This window comes from Cinclus cinclus, chromosome 5, assembly GCF_963662255.1.
Source record: "Cinclus cinclus chromosome 5, bCinCin1.1, whole genome shotgun sequence".
In the NCBI taxonomy this organism is placed as follows: Eukaryota; Metazoa; Chordata; class Aves; order Passeriformes; family Cinclidae; genus Cinclus; species Cinclus cinclus.
Window position 1 is genome coordinate 8,520,676 of NC_085050.1, and position 25,837 is coordinate 8,546,512.

The window sequence follows — 25,837 nt, forward strand, 5'->3', positions numbered from 1 at the left end:
TCTCAAATTTCTTTTACTTGCCTTACCCAGAGAAAATCTTGCCTTTCATTGTCCCTGCCCCTTGCCTTACTCCTAAATTTTCTGTTAGCACTGGTTTCTCAAATCATGTGAAATCTTCTCTCTCTCCCATGTTGGGTGTCCTCAGTTTGCCAAGGCTTCTGCTTCTTGTGCTCTGGGCTTTCACGCTGCAAAATTAATGTGGAGATCAAGAGCTGAACTCAAACCAACCAACACTGTAGGGCAGTTAAGGAACTCTGAACCCAAATCTTACTTGAACATTCACCACCACATCTCCTTCCACAGAAGCAAAGACCTTCTCAGGCAAAATTGCTTCTTGACATCCCCAAATCATACCTCATCTGAGGAGGGTCAGGGAAAGAGTCAGTCTGACACTGGGGAATTCCAGCTGAAGTGGAGGACAACAGACCACAAGATCAAACAGCCCTTCCCATCTCAGACTCAGCTCAAGGTGACAGCATTCCCCACCCCTTGGAAAGGAAAGGTATGACTGTACAGCACCACAGAGCATCTACAGAGCCAACAGCAGAGTACACCACTGGCAGCGGGATTTTTTTGTACAAAACTAATTTTCTCCAGTTTATTTGAAAACATTGTGTCTTTTGTTTTATTTTTAATTCATATTTAATTTAATTTGTGGCTTGGTCCTCACAGCTCAGCTCCAGCCTCTCCCTGGGCCTGGCACCTCTCCCATCACTGACAAGAACCAGCAGTTGGAGCTTGGTGCTAAAGGAAAGTAATTTTAAATTCCCTTTCCACCTCTCTGAAGATGGAAGATTATGGAGGTATAGAAGCACTCAGGGATTTCAAAAGCAAGTATCAAAAGAAACTTTATTCTGAAATATATTTACTGAGCCCTTCTTTTAAAAGAGATGAAGATTTTTCTGTCCTGTAGGAGTTTTCATTCAGCACAGACTGGCAGTACATTTCCAAGGGGAAATCAGAACGTAAATGGCAAAATAAATAACACTTCTCTATCCAAAATAGGTCAAAGATAAGGAAGTTATCCTTCATCTCATCCATGCAGTAAAAGTGGGTGCCCAGCCAGTGCAACCTAATATGTCCAAGGGACAGTTGTGTCATTTAACTTGGCTGATCTGGAGATACAGTTGTTTCTCAGCAAATGCAGTCACTTCAATAAAATAAAATAAAACAAAATATCAAAGAAAACTTGTCATTTTATTATGGAATGATATAATGCTGCCAGAACAACTGCACAGGGTTTTGTGAAGAAGCAATTCCTTCATCCTTTCAACGTCCTTTGGGGTCCCTGGGGCGATAGGGCCACATCAGGACAGAGTCATGGGACACTACTGTTATTCAAACACACTGTCTGGAATGGGGCTTTTAACAGGCAGTTTTCCACCATTTTTAGCTTTGTCATATCCACAGGTGTTAGGAAAACCTGTGTGAAACTGTCCTCCAGAGGTTGCTGCCAGCCTAGGCCATGCTCAGATCCCTCACTGCAGATGTCCCTCTCCTTTGCCTTGCACAGGGTGAGCTCCCTGCTCCCTGCTTGGTTTTGATAAGCAGGAAGAAGAGGGGATGCTCTCCCTGACATGAGCTGGGAGATGTGCCTGAGAAAGGGCAGCTGCACTGGCCTTCAAAGAGTTTCTCTGTTTTTAAATAACACATCAAGATACTTTTTTTTTTTTAATCTCTGTCCCCATTTTCACAAGAAATCTCAGTGTAATTTCCATGCTAATCAGATGAGAGCTTGCAAAATACATCTCCTTCAAGATACAGGGGAATGCATTAAATTAACTCTGGGTGACCTGTGACTCTGCCAGCGACACCACTCTTTAAATCCATGCAAAGGAAAACCTTGCCCACGCCACAGGCAAACACTTGGCTTTTCCCATGCTGCTCACATGGAGCTTGAAATGTTCGATGAGTGAAGTCTCAGTGATGCATTTCAGCAATAATTCATACGCCATACATAATTTAGGACCTCTCTGCAGTCCCCCCCGTAACACACGCTGTACAGCGTGTACACACGGGGCCAGACGGCAGCTTTAAGGAGGCTCCAGGCATAATCCACAGTAACAAGAAGCTTGATCCATCTCCAATTTGCACCTGCCAGATCATGAAGGGAGCTAATTGGATTAAAATATTGTAATTATCATTTCATTTACATGCAGTAAAACCTTAGGGAAACATTTTAAATGGCAGAAAATTTGAGGATGCAGTCTCTGAAGTCTGCTTCTTAAAAGCCTAATGCTCTCCTGTCCCTTCATTGCCTGAGACTAGACTTTTATTCCCAGGAAAAGGTGAGTTTGATGAGCTGCTGGCGCAGTGCACAGACCACAAAACACTGCTTGGTTTGATCACAGACTCATTTGCCAAGGCTACTTGGATATCACCAGTCCACTGTGACTGTGCCCAACCCTCCCTGAAGCCCCAGCTCAGGAAAAATCAGCTTTAAAACACCCATAAACATACATCCAGTTTCAGGGGTGACCATGAATCCAAAGGAGGAGTGGAAAGACCCTTCCTTGGGCTATAGTAGCAGCTCCCACTTCTTCTCCACAGGGAGACAGTCCTGTGCTTTGGAGTCACATAGCTGCCCCCGGGGGAGGCAATTTAAAGCCAGTGAGGGTTAAACCAGAAGCAGCACAGATCTGCCTCACAAGTGGGACATGTGTCCCCAGGTGGAGCAGGAAAACCACCCACCTTCTGACACATCTCCCAGGAGGGAATTGAGCAGGTCCATGGCAGCCCAGCAATGCTGTGCCCTTGGAAGCAGCAGGGAGCAGGGATGAAATGCTAAACCTGTGCTGGTGCTGTCACCAAAGAGCAGGGAGAGTATACAGACATGGTGCCACACAGTTTCACAGCCTGATGAAACTGAGCACAAGAAAGGCCAAAAGAACCCAAGGTCTCCTCACACCTGGTGGGTGCTCTTTAGGGCACATAATTGTGTAGGGCAGTAGATTTGCTTGGCAGATTTACAAGCCAGAGCTGGGCTTTTTCCACTCCCACAGCTGAATACCTCAGCCTGGATCAGGTGTGAATCCACAGTCGTCTGGGGGGTTCAATGGAGAGCTCGGTGTCAGAGTAAGCCTGATTAACTTCTATATTTCATCTTTGACAGGAATAAACAGTCATGGCCATGATGAGAAATAATATATAATGTTACAAAGCTTTAGTTCTCACAATCACCTCAGGGTCTGCCCTATCTCCTGTGGAGCTGACATGGAGCTACTGGTCAAGAGCAACTTCAAGCATCATGCAGCCAGGCCTAAGCATATAGAGAACTTGATATGCTCATCAAGAGAAGAAGCATGGAAACAGGAGAACAAACATTACCCTGGTGAGGGGAAAAAAAAGGAAGGAAACTCCCTTTTAGGGAGTATATTAGCCCTTTACACAAGGACACAGGGATTTGAGAAGTCTAGTCTGTAATTGAGGCCCTGCTCATGCCAGCTATGAAGCATGGGAACATGGGAGGGCAACTTTAGTAGCTGCATCAGCAGCTTGCTGTTGGCAGCCTGGAGCCTATGGAGCCTACCATGGACACACTTGCCTGGTCTCAAGGTTGTGGTTTCTTTTTTGGTACAGTCAACTCAATACACAATACATGGATCTGATTTTCAAAGGGCAAGCACCCCACCCAGTCTGGAAACTGGAGACTTTATAAGATGTGTCCCATTAGACAAGCAAAAATCAATGCCTGCTCAGTCATTAGTCATTCTGGAAACCTCCGCCTTGGTGAGTCAGCCTGGTATACCTGGCAAGCTGCAAGGGAATCTAGTTTTGGGAATATTTTCTTTTTCTCCCACCCCAAAGTTTCCAACCTGAGCTGCACAGGCAGCAGCCAACCTCCCTGGGAAACTACCCATCTGGGAACACGCCATGAAGCTCATTTCTGGTCTCAACACATCATATCTAATGCATATAGAAAATAGTTATCTGATGACTATCCCTCTCTCCAGAAAGACAGCACACAAGCAGATGTCACCAAAGCAAGTTATTGGAGGACCTTCTGTTAAATGCACAAGCCCAGGGGTAAAGAATATAAGTCTGAGAAGCAGAATTGGCTTTTTTTTTTTTTTTTTTTGGCTGAGATACCACCAAGAAGGACAGCACCAAAAGTAGTTGTTCAGAATCACAGCAAACAGCTGGATCAGAAACAGCATTTCCACTCATGCAATGGTTCCTCAAAGCTTTAAGTCAACCATGCAGTTCTAGCCTGGATTTCTGGTCTCCACCTGACCACCCCAGAAAATCATCATGTCTGCCCATTTCTGACAGGCACAGCCTGCTATGGACTGCAACAGAGAGTTAATCAGTGTAGTTCTTGTCACTAGAACAGCCACAACTGCTGTGGGTACATATGATGTGTAAAGGCACCTTCAGCTGCTCAGTGTTGAATTTCCTAACCTTAGGAGGACACCATAGGAGAGCCCTTCCAGGTTTAAGCCACCAACACACCTCTGAATTCAGTCACTGCATCCTCCCAGGGCTGGGGCATTTAAAACCCCCATTCAACAGGTTTTGCCAATCCTTATCTGACTTGTGCTGGAAATTTATGTTTGGTCTTCCAGGTCTCCACACTGGAATTTGGTTACAAAAGACAAAGCAGATCAATGGAAATAAAAGTTTTCATCATCTAGCTGACTTGGCAATGAAACTCTCCCACCTCCTCTGCTTGGAAAGTACTGAGAAGACTCCCAGTAGATTGCTTCCCCAACCAGATGTATTTACATGGTTACCCATGAAATGTGCTGCCTTCTTGTGATGGAGGTGTCATGAGAAGGATATTCTTTAGCTTGGGATGGAAAACATGAGAGCTAGAACAAGACTTAGCTTCTACCTAGGGGTATGCCCAACTCCAAGCTGCATCAAGTCTGGTCCACTGTGCTTTGGAAAGGACACTCACATGATGAGAGAGCTGATGTCTGCCACCCTGCAGAGGAATTTTGCTTGTGGTGTGAACTGTCTGCATGAATGCTGTGGGACAGATCGCTCAAGGCTAAATTGGATTAAATTGTTACAGCTCCACTTTCCCACGTGTGGTTTAAATTTAAACTCTATAAATTTCATGGTGAGTTATTAAAACCTTCTTGGCAAGGAGAACTCATTTCATAGAAGAAAAAAAATTCTCCAAGTTTGCAAACCCACAGGGAGGCTTTAAGTCAAGTTAACAGTGAGATTTCCAAGTGGAGGGGAAGCAAGAGCTGAGGCATTTAATCAGTGGCGTGCAGGAGTCCTGCAGGGCAGCCTGGCCCCACTCTGCCATGTCAGCTGCTCACCAGGTTTTCATGGTCAGCGCCTTGGTCCCACGTGCTGTGCCCAGCGGCACAGATGCTGCTGGAGCAGAAGCTGAGCACTGCGCCGTATGGCACATTCAGAGACAGCAGGACGTTCTGGGCTGGATGCATGGAAATTTTTGTAAATACTTGTCAGCATAAATTAACAAACAAGACCTGTGAGGCCTTGAAATATCATTCTTCCAAGAAGTTTCATCCTGCCTATTTTCCCTGGTATCATACAGCCACGAGGTGATCTTTTCGTGGGGTGGGTATAAAGCATCACAATAAATTTCAGTAGAGGCCATGCAAAGATGATCACAAGTATCACACACAGGGCTGGCCAATTCTGCATGGCTACTGCTCCTCCCTGGACTGGGGATGCCCTCCAACAGGAATCTCTTGCCCTTCTATTGCTCCTTGAACCTATGAACCAAAAACCATGAGGCAGACCCCTGACAAGTGCAGGAAAAGAAACAAGTAGAAAACTGTGAGGAAAACCAGCTGTAGATCAATGATTTGTGACAGGGCAGCAGAAAAGCAGAGCTCCTTCCTGCTTCCCACCCCAGGACAGGACATTAAACAGAGCCTTGGCAAGGACGGCACAGCAGACACACACTTGCACTCTCCAGACTCTAAATCAGAGAACTAAACTGCAAATCATTCAGAGCTGGTTTCTGTTCTCAGCTGTCACAGCACTGCAGGAGCAACGCCAGCCCAGGCTGTCCTGCTCCACAAGCTTCCAAAACTTGCCTTGGATGTGCTGCTGTAAATGTTCACAAACCACTGTGATCTTTCCAGTGGCTGAGTGGATTTTTCAGCCCAAAGTCTCCAGCAGATTCTCACATCAGCCGAGGTGAGCACGGTTGTCATCTCTGGGACAGTGAAATGCAAAGCTCCTGTCCCCACTCTTACAGAGCCAGCAAAGGGATGAGGCAGTCACACAGGGCTGGCTCCGGGCACAGCCAGGCCATGGAAACTCAAGAGCAGCTGCTTTGGGCACCGAGTCTTGCCTGAACAACCCCAGCTGCCCATTTCCATTTCTAAATGGCTTGAGAATAGGAAAACACTAAAGCGGCCTCTCATACCCAGCTGCAATTCCAAGGGGATCTGGAAGCCTGGCTACTTAAGGGGCCTGCTGGCATTTCCATCTTAATTGGCAACCAGCACTGGAACCCCGGCCGGGGGTGAATGCCCAGGCTGAGGAGCTCTGAGGGAACCTAGGCGAGGGATGAGCTCTTCAGCGTTTTTGTTTGGTTGTTTTCTGTTGGTTTAGGGTTTTTTTGTTTCTTTGGTTTTTTTTTGGTTTTTTTTTAGGTGGGGCAGGCGATTAATGGGGCCGCAGCGTTGGGGGACCGTGCCCCCGGCAGCCCCGGGCCCGCAGCCCGGCCCGCATTGCGCACGGCGGCCGCACGGGGTCACACCGAGACTGCGGAGCGCCGCCCCCCGGCCCTCAGGCCCGGCCCGCGCTGCCGGGGACGAGCCGAGCAAATAAACCTCCGCCCCGGGGACAGAGCAAACCATCCGCTCCGGGAGCCGTGCCTGGCACAGGGGACAGGAGCCGCTGCCTTCTGTCCAGAGGGCTTGGGCATGAAAACATGAATTGCTGCTCTTACCCCAGCCGGGAAAGCTGCTCGCTCCCCGCGAGGTTCGGCGGCTTCACGCTGTAGATCGTTGTCTCCTATGGGCTCGCGGAGCATTGAAAATCTGATTTCTCACCTGAGGCGGATCGCCGGGACCTCCCTCGGTGCCATCCCGGGGGATTCCAGGCTCCAGATCCCAACACCGGGTGCCTGCTGCCAGCGCCCGCTGGGGACCCGGGGGACAGCGCGATCCCTGCCCCTGTGCCGGGCGGGAAAGCTTTCAGCACTTGAACCGCTTACATTTGACCCAAATACTCTGCTCTGCGCTGGCTTTAACGCTCCTGCGTGACAGCAGAGCAGAGGATGGAAGGGCTCCGTACGCATCCCCCAAACACAATCGGCTTCCACGCAGCTCAAGCGCTTGACCTAAAAGTCTAATGACGGCACGGCCGGAGCCCGGTGCTGTGACAGCAGGTACAGCAGCCAGGCTTGTGAAAATGCTGCCTGCTCCCTGTCCCGCGCGGCTGGGACATTGAAGTTGGAAAAATTGTGGCAACAAGAACTGAGAAGAACAGCCTTACTGCATTTTAATACGAGATGTTTGTTTTTATGGAAGGTGACTTCAGGATGCTAGGACGGACCTTAAAAATACTTAAAAGTCCCGGTGAAGAAAAAGAACCCAACCTTGTAGCTGTCGGATGCAACGCAGGAGCGGCAGTTCATGCTCCATCGGGGCAGGGAGACAGGGGACTATCGGTGAAGGCGGGGAGGAAGGGAAACGTTTCACCCCTTGGCAGATTTGGAAGGGCTGGTGCAGATCAGTCACGGCAGAGCAGAGCCTCAGCACAGCCGGGGACAGCGAGGAGCCGCGGTGGGCATCGCCCAGCGGCACAACCTCCTGGTCCCGCAGCTGCGGGGCCACCGAGCGCCCTGCTGGGTCAGGAGCAGCCCACGCTGGCACCGCTGCCAATCGCTGCACACGACATTTAGCACAGAGGGCTGGTGAAACAAGGAGATAAAACATGTTTGGAAAGAGCAAAACAATCGACGAGGGAGCTGGAAAAGCTGAGAGGCCAGGGATTTGAGTGATGGCTTGGATGTGTTTATACAGCCCAGCATCCGTGGGGCAAACCTCTAAGATATTTCCCTGAGCAGCTGGGCAGAGACAGCCATTATCGAGTGCAATTAACTGCTTCATTACCACCGAAGCAAAACAAACCCATCAATCTCCTGCTGCATTTACCAAAAGGAGAAACTGATACCAAGATACAAACACTCTGCTCCAGAATGCAGGCATGACCCAAACCCCGCAGCCTGGCACAGTGACTTTGCTCCCCAGACAGTCCCTGGAAGCAGATTTTAGATACCCCACACTATTTCAGGTGTGCTGACACACAGCAGTGAGCCAGCACTCAGCACCCTCATGAGCTGAGCTGCTCCATGATGTTATAAAACACCTGCTGGGATGGAGCTGTAGGCCCAAGTGGGAGTGATGGAGGTGAGAGCAGTTTAGCCTTTTAAGGTCCATCTTAAAGCACCCGTTGTTGAAGCACACAGAAAGTTTTAACAAGCAAAATGAAGGCCAGAGACCATTTCTAGACAAGAGCAGACTACCAAAGGGAACCTACAGGGCACTGATCACTTTCAGAGGATCAGGAGAAGCTGTGATTTTCAAGCTGAAGCCCAGAGCCACCCCAGGTGCAGAGCCATCCTCAGTTTACATGGCACAACACCCTTCTCTTTACAGCAGCATAGACATTTCCTACAAACTCTCTTCTTCCCACCAGACACATCTCTAAATAAGGCTCCAGATGACAGACAGGAAGCAAAAGGTCCCCTAGCATGCAGGAGGAACAGGGACGACTGACTCTGAGATCCAAGGTTAATCTTCAAAGGACCACTAAAACATCAGGGTCTGGAGACTTCAGCATCTCTAAAACCCTTGGTCTACTGAGAAGATTAAGGTCTGAGTATAGTAAAAAAAGCCTGCACTTACCTCTGTGATAAGATACAAGTGGTTTATGAAAGTGATTATTCATGGATGCTTGAGATAGCAGGACAGGATGAACTGATCTTGTGTTCCTGAGTATTTTAATAAGCTCTTCTGTAGGATGGAGATAACATACCTACATCAGTGTGAGGGCACAGTAACCAATGCTGGTACCATGGCTGGCAGGGAAGATCAGGAGCACTGTGCATTGTACAAGGTTAAACTGAGGAAGGAGTTACTATACAAAATCCTACAGGCTCTACTCTGGCACAGTGTTGCAACATCTCTGCTGTGGGGAGGCCCAAACAGATGCTCACAACAGCCCCTTCATCCTGAACATCTTTGAAGGGATGGACTGGGCAGGGGCTCAGCAGAAGTGGTGGAGGGCCAAAAGCCACTTCTCATGCTCAGGCAGAGGAAAGACATGGCTCCCCCCTCCAGTCCTGCACAGCTGGGTGAGGATATGAATATATCCCCTATGTGTAAAAAAAAAAGTTTACTCCCACCTTCTATTGTACCTCACTGTAAGGTCTGTGCAGGGCTGGCCACTGTGGTTCCATACCTGGTTCCTCAGGCAAACCTGCTTCTCTGTGTCCAGCACTTGTGAAGGAAAACAAAGCAGAAGGATCATTTCTTCTCTACCTGCAAGCAATATGTGTGGAAGCAGTGATTCCACACAGCCGTGCTCAGCTCCCACATGTGGCACATTGATGGAAGCCAGAGCCCAGCCTGACCTGTGCAGGAGCGATATGTTCAGCATGACACCAGTTTTAATGAGCACTGCGGGAAATCACAGCCAGCTCGCAAGGACAGGAGAACTGTTCTTGGCAAACTAGGAAGTGACTCCTGTAGGTGATTAAGAATTGAACAGAGGGAGATTTCTGTGGTCAGGGATTTTCCTTCCCCTCTTTTAGACACTAGGTTCCTAAATAGGAACACATTCCTCCCTGCATCCCTCTGCCTTTTGTTGGATCCATTACTTTTCCATCTGGTTTTAGCACCCCAGTGCCAATGCCAATTCCTGGTGCAGGAGTAGCTCTGGGTTGAAACAGGAAGATGGAGAGCACTGGGTGGCTTTGCCTGTACTGCTGCATCCCTCCTGCACATCAGGCCACAGAGAATTCCTTCCTCTTGGTAACTTCCTGGACCAATTTATAAACTGAGACCACCAGGACCCTGACCTCTGTCACAGGATAGCCCCGAGTGCTTATTTCTGCCTTAGTCCCAACATAGGTGGCTGCACCCCTGTGCCTGTAAGAAGCACCCAAGGTTGTGTTTGTTAATAATACTTGTGCTCATAGCTATAGAGTTCACCACAACTATCAGCTCACTGTTAACAGTTGGCTGTGCACAGGAGATTTAACATCTTCTTTCTCACCTGTGTTTGTTCAGGTTAGCTCAACTTCTGGCTGTTGGTTCCCATTAGACCCCTGCCAGGAGGAACCCGGCTTCCCAGACCTGTGACCCAGTGCTGACATTTCCTGATGGTGTCTGCAACTATTATCTCTTTGATACATTCAATAGACTGCAACTCTGAACGTTTTCCAAGCCCTTGGTCACTCCCATGGCTTTTCCCTAACACCAAAACACACCAGGAGCATTTTTAACAGGATGCTCACTCAACACCTTTTCCCCATCAGTTCCATGCTCCTTTGTGCCAGGTGCTTCATTCATTTTATAAATACCACAAATAAATGCAACCCTGCAGAGGCTGACAGAGCTGAACACCAGCAGAACAAGAGCAGCCAAGAAGATATGATTTGGCAAGAACAGACTTCCTCTGGCAGCTAATGCTGTGACAACATCTGAACCTTGGGAAGGCACTGGAAGGGCTCCAGGAGCATCACACAGGGCAGAGGGTTTTTATCACATGGCACCGGGTATTCTCAGCAGCTTCTGAGCTATTTGTTCTCAGAGGAAGTACTTTCATAATTGCTTGATTTGGGGTTAATGACTTTCCTGTTTAAAAACAACTTAATATTATTTAATGATTGGTAGTTATTTGCACTCTGCAATTAGAACACACTTTGAGACTTATTTGTTGCATGAATGGGAATTTGAGATTTACAAGAAGTGAACACTTTTTTTTCATTTCTTACTGCAGCAAGCAAGCAGAAAATACGTGTAAAAATATAATCAACAAGCAAAACACAACAGCCTCTCTGTCCCCTTCACCTGCCAAGGAACAGTGTTTCTTTAACACTAGGTGGGAAAAGTACAACACCCAATGAGTTTTTCTCTGAGCTTATTGAAAATACCCTCAATGCAGTAGGTAAGACAACACCTTGCATTTCTATTGGGAGTTACTTTTAGCAAAACAGCTTGTGGAAAAAAAAAAATCTTTGGGCAGTGTCCCTTGGGCTGTCAGGCTTCTCCCTCCAGCCTGGACAGGTCCCAGATCCCCAGCTCAAGGCTGCACCACCTGCCTGGTCGTGGCAGAGGCACGTGCTGGCTACTTTCAGTAAGCACTCAAGATACCCTTAAGCTTTAACACTTTACATCAGCCTTTACTGCTGCTTTACTTTGGATTCTTTGTTCTTGTTCCAGTGTAAGTCAAAAGTTGCGTAGAGGCAGCATCTAGATGCAAGTGTGCACCCTGAGGTTTTCACAAAGCACCTTTCTGAGACAGACACTAGACAAAGCCATATTTCAAATGCTCCCTACAGGAAAGAAATATGGAAGCACTTTCCCTGAGACTCAGTTTAGAGTCTATCTCCAATATAATTTCATTAAAAGAGAAAGAAGCAAGAGAAAGGGCAGAATGTGAGGAACAGACATGACAGAGAAGAACGCCTGTCGGGTGTACAGGTGGGCAAAGTTTTTCTGCTTTGATCTCCAAGCAAGGCTGATGTTCTGTCCTGAAAGAAACTCTAAGAGACATGGCAATGAGAAGGTATAAAAGAGGTCACTGAATTAATTATTGGTAGTTCCATATTTTGTTCCAAGACACTTGGGCCAAATTAGTTGAATTTTCTTCTTTGAACAGAGCTTCTTTACATGGGAAGTATAGCTATTTCCTTAATTATTTTTTTTTAAATTAAGGGAGAGTTATTTCTAGACAAAGAAGTTACAATCACTGGCTCAAACCTCTAAGTTTTGGTCCCCAAAACTTGCAGCTTTCCAGCAGCTACAAGTCCTAGACAAAACCAGATGGTTCCATATGAGACAGACACCCAGGACTTTTGGACTACTTGGGGTTCAGTTTTTACTGTGTAATTTCCCAGAATTTGAGAATATCATTAAGTAGTTTCTTTTAAATATATTAATGAACTTGAAGTGATTATTTTTCTGTTTATATCTTCAATTATTAATCTCCAGCTTTCTGCAGATAAGCCAAAGAAAGTGAAATCAATTTAAGAAACCAAAACAACCCAATACCAGCAGGCTTTACTGCTGCATAATAAACAGAAAAGCTGCTAGTGAAGCAGCAATCAGAAATCATCTTGACCAGAAAAAATAATTATCAAGTGCATCAAGATTTTATCTCAGAGGCTCCTCAAACACAGAGGAAGATGGCATGGCACAGATCCTTTGGTAATAAAGCCAGGATAGTTTCACTGCTCTTAGCACACCTGACAGGTGTCTTCTCATGATCAAGGATCTGACTGGGACAATCCATGCAGAGCCACTGGCTCAGCCCTGGAATGCTGAGGGACAGCTTTCTTCAAATTGTCCAAAAAGGCTGAGGCACTTGTGCATCAGACACACCTCTTATGAAAGACAGATATTTTTAACATGTTTTACAGCACATCATCAGAGAGGTTACCAGTGCAAATGCCATTCAGGACTAGTTCTTATCATCTTTCACTGTTCTGACAAGCCCACTGGAACCACAGCCTAATTCCAGCTAAAAATCTGAAAGCTGACCATTGCTGAAATATTATGTGGAAAGCAGTCACCTCAAACACCCTCCCTGCTGCTGTTTTATATAATTTTTATTAACTCAGTGAATAAAAAATAACACTAACATTTTATTGCCCTGTGAAGAACTATGTAAAAGTGCAGAAATACATAAATAAGACTTTGTAGAGTAAGCCATGAGTTTAAGTGCTTGCTTAAGTGGTGTGAGTACCTGGCCTGGGTTTATTTTCAAAAAATAAGATCTCTGTGAGGTAGATGCAGCTCAGTGCTTGCTGGATCTGCCATTCCTAGGCACAGTGGGTCCCTCACATCCTGGGCTGTGTCAGACACCTCATGCTCCTGAGAAAGAACAGATGGGAGCCATCACTCAGCAGCTGGACACGAGCAACAGCCCCTCTGCAGTCACTCGTGCCCACAGGCACCTCTCACTGCTCCTCAGGGATGGGAGGCTGAGAGGCCCCACTGTTGGCTGCTTTGGACACAGAATTTTCCCTTTTGCAGAAAAGTTCAGTCAGAGGCTCAGCAGGCTGGTGGCTGTTTGCAGAGAAAAACTGAGAAGAAAAATCAGCTTCATACCTTTGAGTGAAACACAAGGGAAAATCGTTCTTTACACTTCAGAGCCTTCATGTTTAGTGAAAACAAGAAATGAAATGAGTTCATGAAAGACTAATTGCCCAGTTTGTTTTATGCATGAGCCCCAGCATTCCTAGCACATGCAGCTACAGCTTGTTTTCAAAGAGACCGATTACTTCATTAAAACATCATCTTCACACTTCCAGAGCTGCTTTAACAAGTCTTCTCCTCTTCATCCTTCTGGCCTATTATTTTATCATTTTTTGGTTTAAGAGCAAAGGAAAAAAGAGCCAAATGGCAATATCTATAATTTACTAACAGCTATTAAAACTTGAGAATTAGGATCTATCCTTTCTCCACCACAAAGGAATACTGCAGAACTTTAAACACCTTGATGCAAGACCCATGGTATCTCAGCCAGCCAGGAAGGACCTGTGTGGCAGGATGTTACTGCAGGTACAAGGATACCAAGTGTTTTGAAATAAACCTGTGCCTGGGAACTTGAAGGGCAAGATCAGGAAGCAATAAAGATGAAAGCTCTTTGAGTTATTTTAATTTTTCACTATGTGTAAGATATCCACGGAAGCCACAGAGTAAGTCTAGTTTGTACACAGAAACTGAAAAGCTGAGTGATGGGATGGGGTAAAGGGTGAAAGAGGAGAAGGAAAAAGAGCTAAATCCCCCTCAAAGGAAGACAGAAGGAAACTACAGAGATGATTTCTTCCATATAAAGCAACATAAAGCATAATTCAGTGAAATGCTGTCATTAGAAAATAGAATTCTCAGTAAGCTTTTGACTGCAGTACAAACCTTGGTTACAAAAGAAGACGTTTGAGCCATCACAATCCCTCTGGCGAAGCAGAAAGCAGAAGTCTCCATGCCTGCCTGTGCAGGAAGAGTGCTGCAGTCTTGGCACTGGAAGAGAGATGCTATCCGGGGTTGCCACGGAAACCAGTGGATGCAGCCCCAGCAGCTTTGACTCTGCATGAACTGAGAGTTCAGCGAGGCACTGAGAGCTGGTTCCTCCAGCTCCAGGCAGGTCTCTGTTGGGGCTGTGTTTGAGGCTTTCCTACAGTCAGCCTCCCACTCCCACAGCCCGCCTTTCCCGACTCCCCACCCGAGTACAAGCACAACCACACGCGACCTGCTTCCCTCCTCCTTCCAGCTCAGATAATGCACACAAAGGTCACTCCTCACCCATCACTTCAGTCCAGGTTCCATCTCACCAAGATGCTGTATGACAGCTTTTCAGTCTGTTGGACTCTTCTGGACAGGGGTATTCCCTGGAAGCAGAGGCATTTTACTGAAGTTTCTTTCACTGCAGAGGAAGCCTTGATATCCACCTGCTTTTACAAACCCAGAGAGAGCTGGAAATGTTCCTAAGATTTGTAGAGACCTAGAAAGGGTCACTCCAGAGTCGTCTGTAATTATTTTTTTACCCCTGGAAACAGCCATGATTCAGAGGGGAACTGCCATACAGGAGAGTTCATACCAGGTGAACCATTGCTGCCTTTGCCAGTGCTACTCTCACCTTTTTATCCTCTTAACCTTATTATCCTCTTCATTCCCATTGTGATATCCCCAACAGGAGAATTGCTGTGGAACATGTATTCTGGAGAAATCTCCTTTTTGATTAAAAGGTCTATTTAGGATAAATTTCTACTGTTCACTTATTCATACACACCTGAAGGCAGCATCATTTGCCCATAAACATTATGCATGTTAATTCAAATGCAATCTTAAGTTCGTGTGCAGGTTTCCCATATAGTTTCCCCATTGTTGCACCACTGAAGCTGAGATCCCAACATCATGGAGCTGTAACATGTTTTCTATCCACTGAAATGGCATCCCAAAGCCATGTAGCATTAAGTCCTCTGGAAATGAAAATTAATTCTCATCAAACCTTTAACAGCTGTATCTCATACAGAGGGCAGAACAAAGCAGCACTGGGTATTTATGCTTCCCAAGGATAACTGCACAGAGATCCAAAGAGCACTGTTTTCATTGCAGAGTTGTATCCCCCACAGGAAAGATTATTCAGATGTGACACAGGCAGATCAACATGCCTGATGTGTGAAGTGGTCATTGACACAAGATATTTTGGGAAGGGAGATTTTCAGCTGGTGGCAAGAGATAGCACAAGGCAATGCTTATGACATGCTGCTATTCCTGCTTTGATTCACCACCCCTTCACTATATGGGTGACTTTCATTTTCAAATTAAAACTAATTTCTTTCATGTTATTTGCAAAGTGAGAAAGACTTAAGGCCAGTTTGTTTGACAGGATGGCAGCTGTCACTCCATGTAAACATACCCCAAAATGAAAGAGCAATCCAGCACATGGAAGTAGAAAGTCCTGACACTTTAATTATCTGAAGAGATTACAAGATGAAAGTCTTCCTTGAGGCAAACGTATATTAGTATTGATATAGTCATTGTGCTTTTCAGTAAGAGAAATAGGAGTCTGTATTTACATAAGAAACTATAGTGTCTGAGATCTTTAAATATCATATTTATGGAAATGATTCTGAAATACAGCATTTACAAAATAAAAACAAGCTTAAATAAATATTCAGTGCATTAAATAAGTTTTTCCACAGAAGCAACTTTTTGTGCATATTTATTTCACAATTGAAGTTTGTTGCAATTTTTTTTACCCTATAAAAGAAGCATTAAATTTCTTGTGTGTTTTTCTGTTTTTTTTTCCTAAAAATAAAACTGCAATAATCATTGCAATGTGAAGCCTGAGATTTAAGCCTGAATAAGTATCACTGCTTGCACCACATTACCCATCTCCCACCAATCACCCAACCTCATGCCTTTCTAAACTCTGGTGAATGAAGACACTCCAACCCAAGGATTTCATGAGAAGGATTTCAGGGAAGTAATAATAATAAAAAATATAAATAAGTGAGAAAACACATCAGAGCTGACATTGTCTACAAACAGCATCATAAGGCTTGTGCATTACACATAAACTAAGTGAAGCTGTTTCATCTGAATCAAAATGACAGTAGTGCCAAACTGCAGCACCGTTATATGGCTCATTAACACTGAACAGTAAACCACTGAGCAAAGGCAATGCCCCCAAATAAATAAATAAAATTAAAAAAAAAATTAACACTGGCCAGTTTCGCCTTATCATTTTGAGTGATGACCTTTCTTGAGCGTGATACCGCAAACAACTTCCTCATTCATTTTTGTATTTACCACTTTGAAACACAGTGTGTAACACCACGAGTCAGGAAAGGGGGCACAGCAAAGAGCTCTTGATCTCTTTTCCTCTGTAACCACAGCACACACTGTCTTGCTTTTCATGTGGCCAACTCAAAGCAGGTCCAAATGCCTTTGAAACCTCAGTGCTCAGGGAGCTCTTACTGCAAATAGTTCGTGCAAGATCATAGCATGAATCCCTGTGAGTCTTATTTCTTTCCTCTCCTCGAGTGGAGATAAGAATTATTACCTGGTGTTTCAAATAAATACAAATGTCTTCTGAGTTGTTAGCATGAGTGAAGTACCAGTATGCACTATTTTACATGGTTACTCTGCCAAATGTAGATAACAAGTACCAGTCTCTGGCTGACCATTCTATTCTGTAAGACCTTTTGGATATCTCATTACATATTTGCCTTTTTAAAAACCTCAGTATGGGATAAATAATTTGTCTTGTCTACTAAATTTTGCTGCCAAACTTTTGACATTTATGTAAAAAATATATCTTTTAATATGAATTCATTTATTTGGTAGCCACTTCCTCTGAAACTTGTTAAGTTTTAAATGCTGATATAGAAACCAAACCTCTGTGTCAGATTTTTTTAGCAAGATCTGCCGTTAAGTTATTCAGATTATAAATACTTGCAAAACTCCAAACTATGGAACTGGAAGTTGCACAAATTTTAAGAAGACAACTTGGAGTTACTGTTCTGCTCAGTAAATTAAAGGAAACAGAAGTATACTATTTTCAGGCCTTCAGTGCTTCCTTTGGGATTCACTGAAAATTTTGCCCTTGTAAATACTGAATACAGATTTGGAATAGATTTGCTTTTATTAATCCTAGCATAGGTAGCAAAAATCTAGAAATGGGGAAGTTAAACGGCAGCAGATGGGAGAGTGCTGATGCCCACAGCTGTGCTGGGATTCCAGTGGGCACAGGAGTGTCTGAGCTTTGGGACCGATCTGCTGGGCATGGACTAATTAACTGGCTACTCTGTTCCAAGCACGTAAGATAAGCAGCAATGCCTGTTCTGTTCTCTGAGCCCTATTTCCTTCCACACAGTGCATTTGTTCTGCATATGGCATCGTAACATTAATGTTATAAATTTGTGGAAGACTGTACTGTAGCCTTAGAGCTACAGACGCTTCGTAGTTCCCTTTAGCAGCTTAGTAAAATGCAATAAAAACTGTCTGTACAAAATTTATAATAATAGATGTCAAAGCTTACGTGCCCTCACTGGGTCCCTCTTTCAAGTTAATTCTTGGTTTAGGTCAAATATATCAGTCCATGTAAGACTCCAGAAGATACACCAGTGGTTTAATATGTCAGATACCAGCTCTGTCACTATAGAAAGGAGTGACATGGAACACGTAACAGTGAGTGCAAACACGGACAGGCTTCATCTGGCCATAACGAGGTAATGGAGCAGAGTGGGACGAACAGCGGGAACAGAAGATCTGAAAAACAAGAGGGAAATTTCTCTTCAGTTCTTCTGAAGAACAGGATGGGACAAAATTGATTTCAAGGGAGGGGAGTCAAGATTGTATAAGCCGGCACCAGCACTGTCGTCAGTACAGCAAGTGAAGGGCCCCAGTAGGCAATCCCTACCCAATGATCAGTTCATCTGGCCAGGCTCAGTCTCTCTGGTGAGGGTGCCCAGCACTGACAGTAGCCAAGGCTGGCCTGTCCACCTCTGCAGGTCACAGGGGAAGGCAGCTCCATCAGAGGTGCAAAGAAGCATCTCTCCCTTGGCTTTAAAGAAAGACTAGGGGAATATTTGTGAATATCTCCACATTTCATACTCCTGCAAGTCCACTACATGGTTAACAATAGCAGCTTCTCTACCCTCTTCCTTTCTAACCTGTACACCAGCCAGCAAGGGGAATGGGATTGCAGATTTCTGGCTTCCTGTGGTACATGACTGCTTTTTTCTCCTTCGCTCCCTCTTCTGCCCCCACAAACTTGCAAAGCAGCAGCCCTGCACAGCAGAGTGATCCTGCACAGGTCTGGAAAGAAAGCAAAGGGACACCCAGTCCCTGCAGCTGAGCTGTGTGTGCATCACCCCTGGCAGTGCAGGCTGCCCTGGCTCATTAGAGCTTACAGCAGTAGTCCAGAGTGACTCGGTGTTGAGGTGGGGAGTGTTCTATGATCTCAACAGCGAATTCTGCCTTTTGCTTTATACAGCTTATTGCTGTATTAAAGTAAAACCCCTCCCCAACCACAGGCTGAGAGTTGGCAGCCCAGGCACACAAAAGCACCTGTGAATTGAGAACCCTGGCTGAGTGTGCACATTTTGCTGTGCAGCTGGGTTTCTGTGGTACACATGAATTTGCTGCTGTTTTTGGTGGGCAGCTCCTCTCATGTCTGAGTCATTACCTTGCCACAGCTCCGACAGTGATGCTTCCTGCGAATGACTGTGAAAGGAGCCTTGCATGCAGTGCAGTAGCTGCAGACTTCATCTGGAACCCAGTCAGGAGGATCTGTCAGAAACACAGCAACAAAAGAGAACATAAACCAAAAGCAAGTAAAACCAAACATGTGATTACCAGATCCCCAAGGAAATAGGGAGAATAAAATATAACAGCAGCTGCTTTCATCTGCATTTCTCCAGGTGCTTTGCAAACAGTAGCTGAGTGAGTTCAGGATGCCCAGGAGGGCTCAACTACCCTCTTCTCTGCCAAGCACCCACCTTTGAGCAGAGCACATGAGGCATTAAAATGGCCCATGACAGCTTTGGACTCAAAATCTACTTGAGTAAAATGCAAGTGGCAGGAAAAAGGAGATAAGCAAAATAAAGTAAGAAGACAAGAGATTATTGAAGCAGAGCTGGATCACAGGTGTTTTTGTCAGTGCCATCCACCAACAAACCAAGCTTAGAGCTGAGATCATTCCCAGCCTCTTCAGCCTTCCCTCCAGAAATGCCAACTGCTTTTCTGTAATTAGGCAAGCAACTATACAGGTAATAAACCCAAAGCCTGATTATCATCTACTAAATTATTAGGACTCTTACTGGAAGTCACCAGTAACTGCAGTAAAACCACAAAATCAAATGTACAAGGCTTAGCAGAGAAAGAACTTGCCCATTATCACGAGCAGCACGTTTCAGTTGTTTACGTCTCCTGTGAGCTCTCTAACCTCCCATGAAAGACAAGCAGGGAAATGATTTGGTTTTGGCAAGGCAGAAGGTATTGGGCTCCCTTCTGTTTCTGCTCACGACAGGCTGACATGACCTCACAGAGTCCGGAGTTACAAGTGTAGAAATGATGAAACTGACTGCTTAATTAAGTTGGTAAAAATCTAATGAGTGCAAAGCAAGTTCTGTCCAGAAGGAATCCATGGACACAGTGAACATGGATGGCTGACTGTATTTATCCAAATTCCCTGCATGCAGCTTCTTTCTGAGTATTATTTACAGTTTGCAAGCCATGCAATTGCTGATTTATAAACCTGACAAGCAAGATCCCTGCTTCAAGGAGTATACTATCAAACAACAAAATATATGGTGCAGTTAATGCAGAGGTTAAGAGGGCTACAGCTACAGGCAGAAAAATAATTAAATGAAAAATCCACTATTTTGTTCCAGCATAACTATGATCAGTTTTCATGTGTTTGTCACATTGCAGCATTTGTCAAATTAAAATTGCAAAGGATATAGTATTCAATGTAAGAAACTGCTCAAAAAGCAGATTAAAAAAAACACAGAGAACTTGGAATTTGACTCAGCTTTTATAACTCTCTCAACTATTTTAGAGGCTGAACTAGCTTAAGGAAGCTATCCTTCACTTAATGAGCACATCAGTCTGATAAAGGTTACACCTACAGAGCCAGTAACCAAACCCAGAAGCTGATGTGCAGAGAAATGACCAATGTGGTGGAAAAAAAGGAGATCGCACATAGAAGCCTTCACCTTGTCCCTGAGAACAGTTCACCAGAAAATCTTCTGTGGGGACACAAGGCTACAAATTCCTGGTTCAAAGGCAGGGCTTCCTTCAGCAGCAGGGAGATGTAGGACTGCCAGCTTAAGTCAAGCATTAATAACAGCGGAGCCAAGAGATTTTTCCAGTTCTTTCCCTTTTGTGCAATCTCCCTAGACAGTACATGTATCTTGCCCCATGAAACTTACTCCTAATATCAGTTGATGACGTAGATTCTGAAAACTTTTTGTCACTTTCTCTGATCTGAAACCATGGCAAACCTTACGAAGCATCCCCATACTCTCCATCCAGGAGGACCCTTGGGTTATCATATATGTCCAAAACAAAAAGCAAAAATATGAACCAATAACAATGTTACTGGTTCATATTTTAATTTTTAAAACTTGTCTCTACATAGATTATGTTCTCAGGGATTTAACTATCCATTGATTCTCACTCATGCTGAAGACAGCAAAATTCAGGAAGTTATTCAAGCTCTGTGCCACCAGGTCTCCTCTGTAGATCAGGTGGAAGCAAATTTGGTAAGATGCTCAATTTGGTACTGATGCTTTATCAATTGCATTGCAGTGTGGGCTACCAGGTTCTGATAGCTACTGATTTTAATGCTCAGAGAAAAGCCACAAAGCACAGGCCCTTTCTGTACCCCCTGCAACATCTCAACGTGCTGTGCCACTTCTGCAGCAGCTGGATCCATCATCACTCCCTCCCTCAGATCACACGTAGGCCACACACGTTTTAAGCCAACACAAGCCCACCACAAAGACTCTGGTACACCACAAAGACTCTCATCCGCAGAAAGCAGCTTTCTTATCAGCTGTTTAATCTTTGGTGTGGGTTTGTTTGCTTTTCTGGGGGGAGGAAGACAGTTGTTTTTTTCCTTCCCCCCCAGTATTTTTCTGTTGATGTCCTTGAAGTGCAATGCTGAAAAAGCTATTTTTTAATTGATCCTGCATGGATTTGCCTCCACACTAAATCAAAATAATAACTGCAAAAAGACCCCCCCAAAAACCCCCTCCAACAACCACAACAGAAAATAAACAAGCAAAACCCCACAGAGCAAATTTTGGTAAATAATGACATTAAACTAAACAGGGGTTTAGTGCCCTCCCAACATCCCAACTGCTCCACCAAGATCTGCTGCACTGCAGCACACCCCCAAATAGTAACACTTGGTTATGTAACAGCTTTTAACATTCAAAATGCTGTACAAATGCAATTGCTTTAATCCTCATCACCCAGCTACAGTCAGTGTGTGGGGAGAAATCAGGAGAGTGATGTCTTGCACAAAAATCACTGTGGTGCAGCACTGAAGTAACATTTGAAACAGGGAACTCTGGGCCACTGCCCCAACGACTCTCCTTCCAGCTGACTGAAAATGGCCTTACACTGGTAACAAACACGGAGTTATGTGGATTAAGACTATGCACTTAGAAATAAAATGCAGTCCTGGACTGGAGCCGAGGTGCTCACCCTGGCAGGAAGGATGAAGTCCTGCCAATTCTCTCCAAGCCCATACAAGCCCTGGTGGATCCCACCCCTCGGTTCCCTTCCCCAGCCTCATCTCGCTCAAGCCTGGGAGTGTTGGGAGCAGTCTCTCTGACTTACACACATCAACGATTGAGTCACCGGGCTTTTTATAGAATGGGCTTTTGAAATCCTCTCTGAAGAGCCCTCTCATGAGGGGATAAAGCTCCATTTCGAGGAGTGGAGAGTGTGTTACGAAAATTAAACCCCGAGCATGAGCCTCAAGATGTGCTGGAAGCAGGGCAGCAGCATCCACAGGCTTTTTATGTTACAGTTCTTCTCCAGGCTACACCACTCCATTAGCACGCTGCAGCAAATAGCAACATCCAGTCTCTAAAGCATTATCTGCCTGTGCTTCAGGGATTTGGACAAGGAAGGGAGGGAAAACCTTGTTCCTGGGTTAATTGGCCCAGTGCTTTATCATGCAATGAGGGTTTGGAGAAGTCTGCTGGGAAACAGATGAAGTCCACAGTATAAACATCAAAGAGGAGGAGGAAGGGAAGGAAGGGATTAATGAGACAGACTACAGATATAATTTTTAGAAGAAAATATTAAAAGCATGCAAAGAAAAAAAGGCAGAGAAATGAAGAGAAACAAGGATTCAAACGAATAAGAAAAAAGTTCAGAGAAAGGAAAAGGCACAATATAAAATTAAACAGTGTTAAGACTGAAAAAGGCTCTGAACTATTCAAACATCTTGCATAACAATTTCTCATAAATCATGGAATTTTACTGTATTTTTATTTCTTCTGTAGCTTTAAGCATTCACCTTTACTATTCACCTATGCTATCTCATTAGCTAAAAACATTTTCTGCTCCTAAAGTTAAAAGTCAGATAAATCCAAGATGCTGGAACTTAAAGAACACCATGATCATGGACAAAAAAAAAAAAATAATCAGACTCAGTAAACTGTCAAAAAGAACATATTAATTAATTTGGCTTAAATGTGTGCATTAGACCTAATGCAATCCCATCTAATCTTAGAAAACCAAGATCATCTCTCTGTCTCAGAAGACAAGAGGAAGAGAACATGGACCCAGATCCATCAACTGTGATAACTGAAACCTTAGCCCAGAAAGCTGCAGTTTGTTCTGTGGTGCCGAGACACAAGAGACTGACGCAGAGAGACAAACAATCCCAAAAGTTGTTGAAGCTTGCAGAAGGCCTAGGCTAGCAAATATAAACTCTGATAGGAAACAAATCAGAAATATGCACACCACGACTCCCTGTTGAAGAGCAGCTGCTAAACCCTAAACTTGTGGTGCTGTTTGTGTTACAGCCAGACAATTCACCAAGAAAAGATCCCTTTCTGCATCTTTTGCTTTTATCAAGTATTCCTAATTCAGAACTCCACCTGAAAGCTCCTCCTGCACTGGTGTGCGTTAGATTTCAGGGCAGATCATGCAAAATAACCCTGATTATATTCTACCAAACTAACCTGCAGAGGGCTGCTCCTACAGCAGCCTGTGGAACTGACACCACTGCACCCTCACAGCTGAAAAAAGGGTCACAAGGGCTTGCTGGAGCTCTTCTGATGAAAGCAGGATTGTAAATTCTCACAGTTTTAACCACAGAAAGTACAAAACTAAGGTGACTTGAACTTCACCCCTCACTTCAACTGCCACAGTAAAACGAGCCTTTTTTGTCCCTCATCACACTTGATTTCCCACATGTCATTCTGGGCAATTTCTGACTTTGATGTAAGATTTCTAAGAGGCAATTGTACCAAAAGTAATCTTTGTCCTTGCTCAGTAGATTCAATGCTGATTACAGCCAGCTTGAAATTTTTCAAAAAAATAAATTTATACTTAATATGATTTGATGAAAATTTTGGGGGTGAGAGAAAAAAGAGGTACAGACTTCTTAGCTTCAGCTCTAGTAAAATAGCTTTCTTAGGATGGAATTTCTGTGAAAATCTAGAAAGCTTTCACCAAGACACAGAGCTTTGCAAACCTGGGCTCAAGCCTCTGCTCTGCCTGATTCAACAACACCTTGAATGATGTCATCCTGTGTCCATCCTGTCCAGGTACATGATCAGCAACTGGTTCTTTGGGCAAAATAATTATTTATATAAAATGGAGCTCATAGAAAACACTGGCTTCCATTGAGATATGGGTCAAAATTTTATTTTAAATCAGATGAAGCAGAGACTTGGGATCTGTCATGTAACCATTTGTAGGAATATTCTCTGTAAGACCTACCAATCATAAAATAGAAAAAGGTTGATAATGTAGATCTACATAAAGCATACTAGAACACTCAAAACATGTATTTATTAGAGAAAAAGTTTCAAACCTAATCAAAATCCCAGTTACGACATTACAGAATTGAATAAGCCTGTTCTTTACAGTATTTATGGCATGTTTTCCCTTCAGTACTGCAAGGAAGTCTCAACAAGTTCCACATATTGTTCAACAAAGAGGGATAGTTTTGAGACGGGAAAAGGCTCTGAGCAAGTTCTTAAACCTAATTCAGATCTAATTATTGCACTACAACCTAAAACCTGTAAGAATCCCGTAATTCTACATGCATGATTAAAAATGTTCAGTTGATTATAAAACATTGCCTCCATATGGAAATTTGAGGCTAAGATTCCTCTAATACAGTGTAAGAGGAGCTGCTGAAAAAGGAAAAAGTGGAAAGTTAGGTGGACAGAACACGTTTGGCAACTCAACTGCGCAACAGTTAAACTTCTTCGTTTTACAAGGAGTTGCTGGTCATCATTACAAATTACATTACATTACAGAGTAACCATAGGCACATAGAGGACAAAAGAAAAATTGAAGCATTCAGCTGGGGCTGAATGAGCCATGGTGATTAGATTCTGCACATACACGAGTGTGGGTGGGCTTTTCTGACCCAGTGACTTCTGATTGCAACAAGAGCTGGAACCTTGGAACTGTGAACTTCTGAGTTGTGCTTGTGCTGCTAGTTAGAGAGCAGTCAGGGCTGTGACTAGACAGGAGAGGGTGGGATGGCAAGGGATCAGGGAGACATAGCGCGTGCTGAGAAGCAAAGAGATGCTAACACTACTTGGCACAAACAGGTATTTGTACTGGCAGCCACAGCAAATCCATTATGTCTGCAGTTTTAAGTAGGTGGTAGCGAGCAAGGCAGTTCTGTGCAGATGCTAGAGGGATAAGGAGTGAAAATGCATGTATGGCTCCAGAGAGCTGAGATGCTACAGCAAATATTTTCACGGACACCAACAGCTTCATAATGCTTACTGGTTTTCCTTGAGAAAAGTCTTTGGATTTCTAGATATCTCATGCTTATTCTAGGACACAAAGTGTACCTCACTTTCTTAGTCTGCCTTTAACTTCATTAAATGGATAATTAAAAATACTTGCATTTCCCTCAGTCATAACAGATAAATGCTCCCAAGTAATAAGTTATTCCAAACTACATGTATGGTAAAACTCAGATTTGCCTAAGTTTAATATTAAAATTAAAATCATCAAGCTCACAAGGATAAATGTAATGCTCCCAAATATGGTGAGTAGGGTCACGCTTATGCTTTATCCCATTAACAAACTGATAAATGAAAACATAAAAAGGTAATAATTTTGAAGCCAAAAGAGTTAAGAAGTTGCTCTGTGTGTATGTACACCTATGTACATACATGGGAATCTGCTAGCAAATACAAAGCAAGTTTTATGTTAGGGCTAGAAATATGATGCCAGATGCATAAATGGCAAACTTCTACTTCCCCAGTGTTTGGTCTTTCTAAAGCTGTACTGGATATTAAGAACAACACAGCTCTGTCCTGACCAGGGATGCATTTACACTGGGTTAAATAAAAGCAATTTACTGACATTTTCAAATGCAGAAGTTTCCTTTACGTTGTGTGTGACCCATGCTGCCCACTCTCAGACACTCTGATCCA

At 44.3% G+C, this 25,837-nt stretch overlaps 1 protein-coding gene across 2 annotated transcripts in view; it reads right to left on the reverse strand.

Moving 5' to 3' along the window:
* Positions 1–17,816: 17,816 nt before the first annotated feature.
* ZFYVE28 (zinc finger FYVE-type containing 28) overlaps positions 17,817–25,837 on the reverse strand; it is a 59,651-nt gene continuing 51,630 nt past the window's right edge. For both annotated transcript variants that reach the window (XM_062493328.1, XM_062493327.1), the window contains exons 11-12: positions 18,868–18,971; positions 17,817–17,948 (exon numbers count right to left, since the gene is read on the reverse strand). In XM_062493328.1, coding sequence (XP_062349312.1) covers positions 17,817–17,948; positions 18,868–18,971 — 236 coding nt within the window. The remainder of the gene's footprint in view (positions 17,949–18,867; positions 18,972–25,837) is intronic.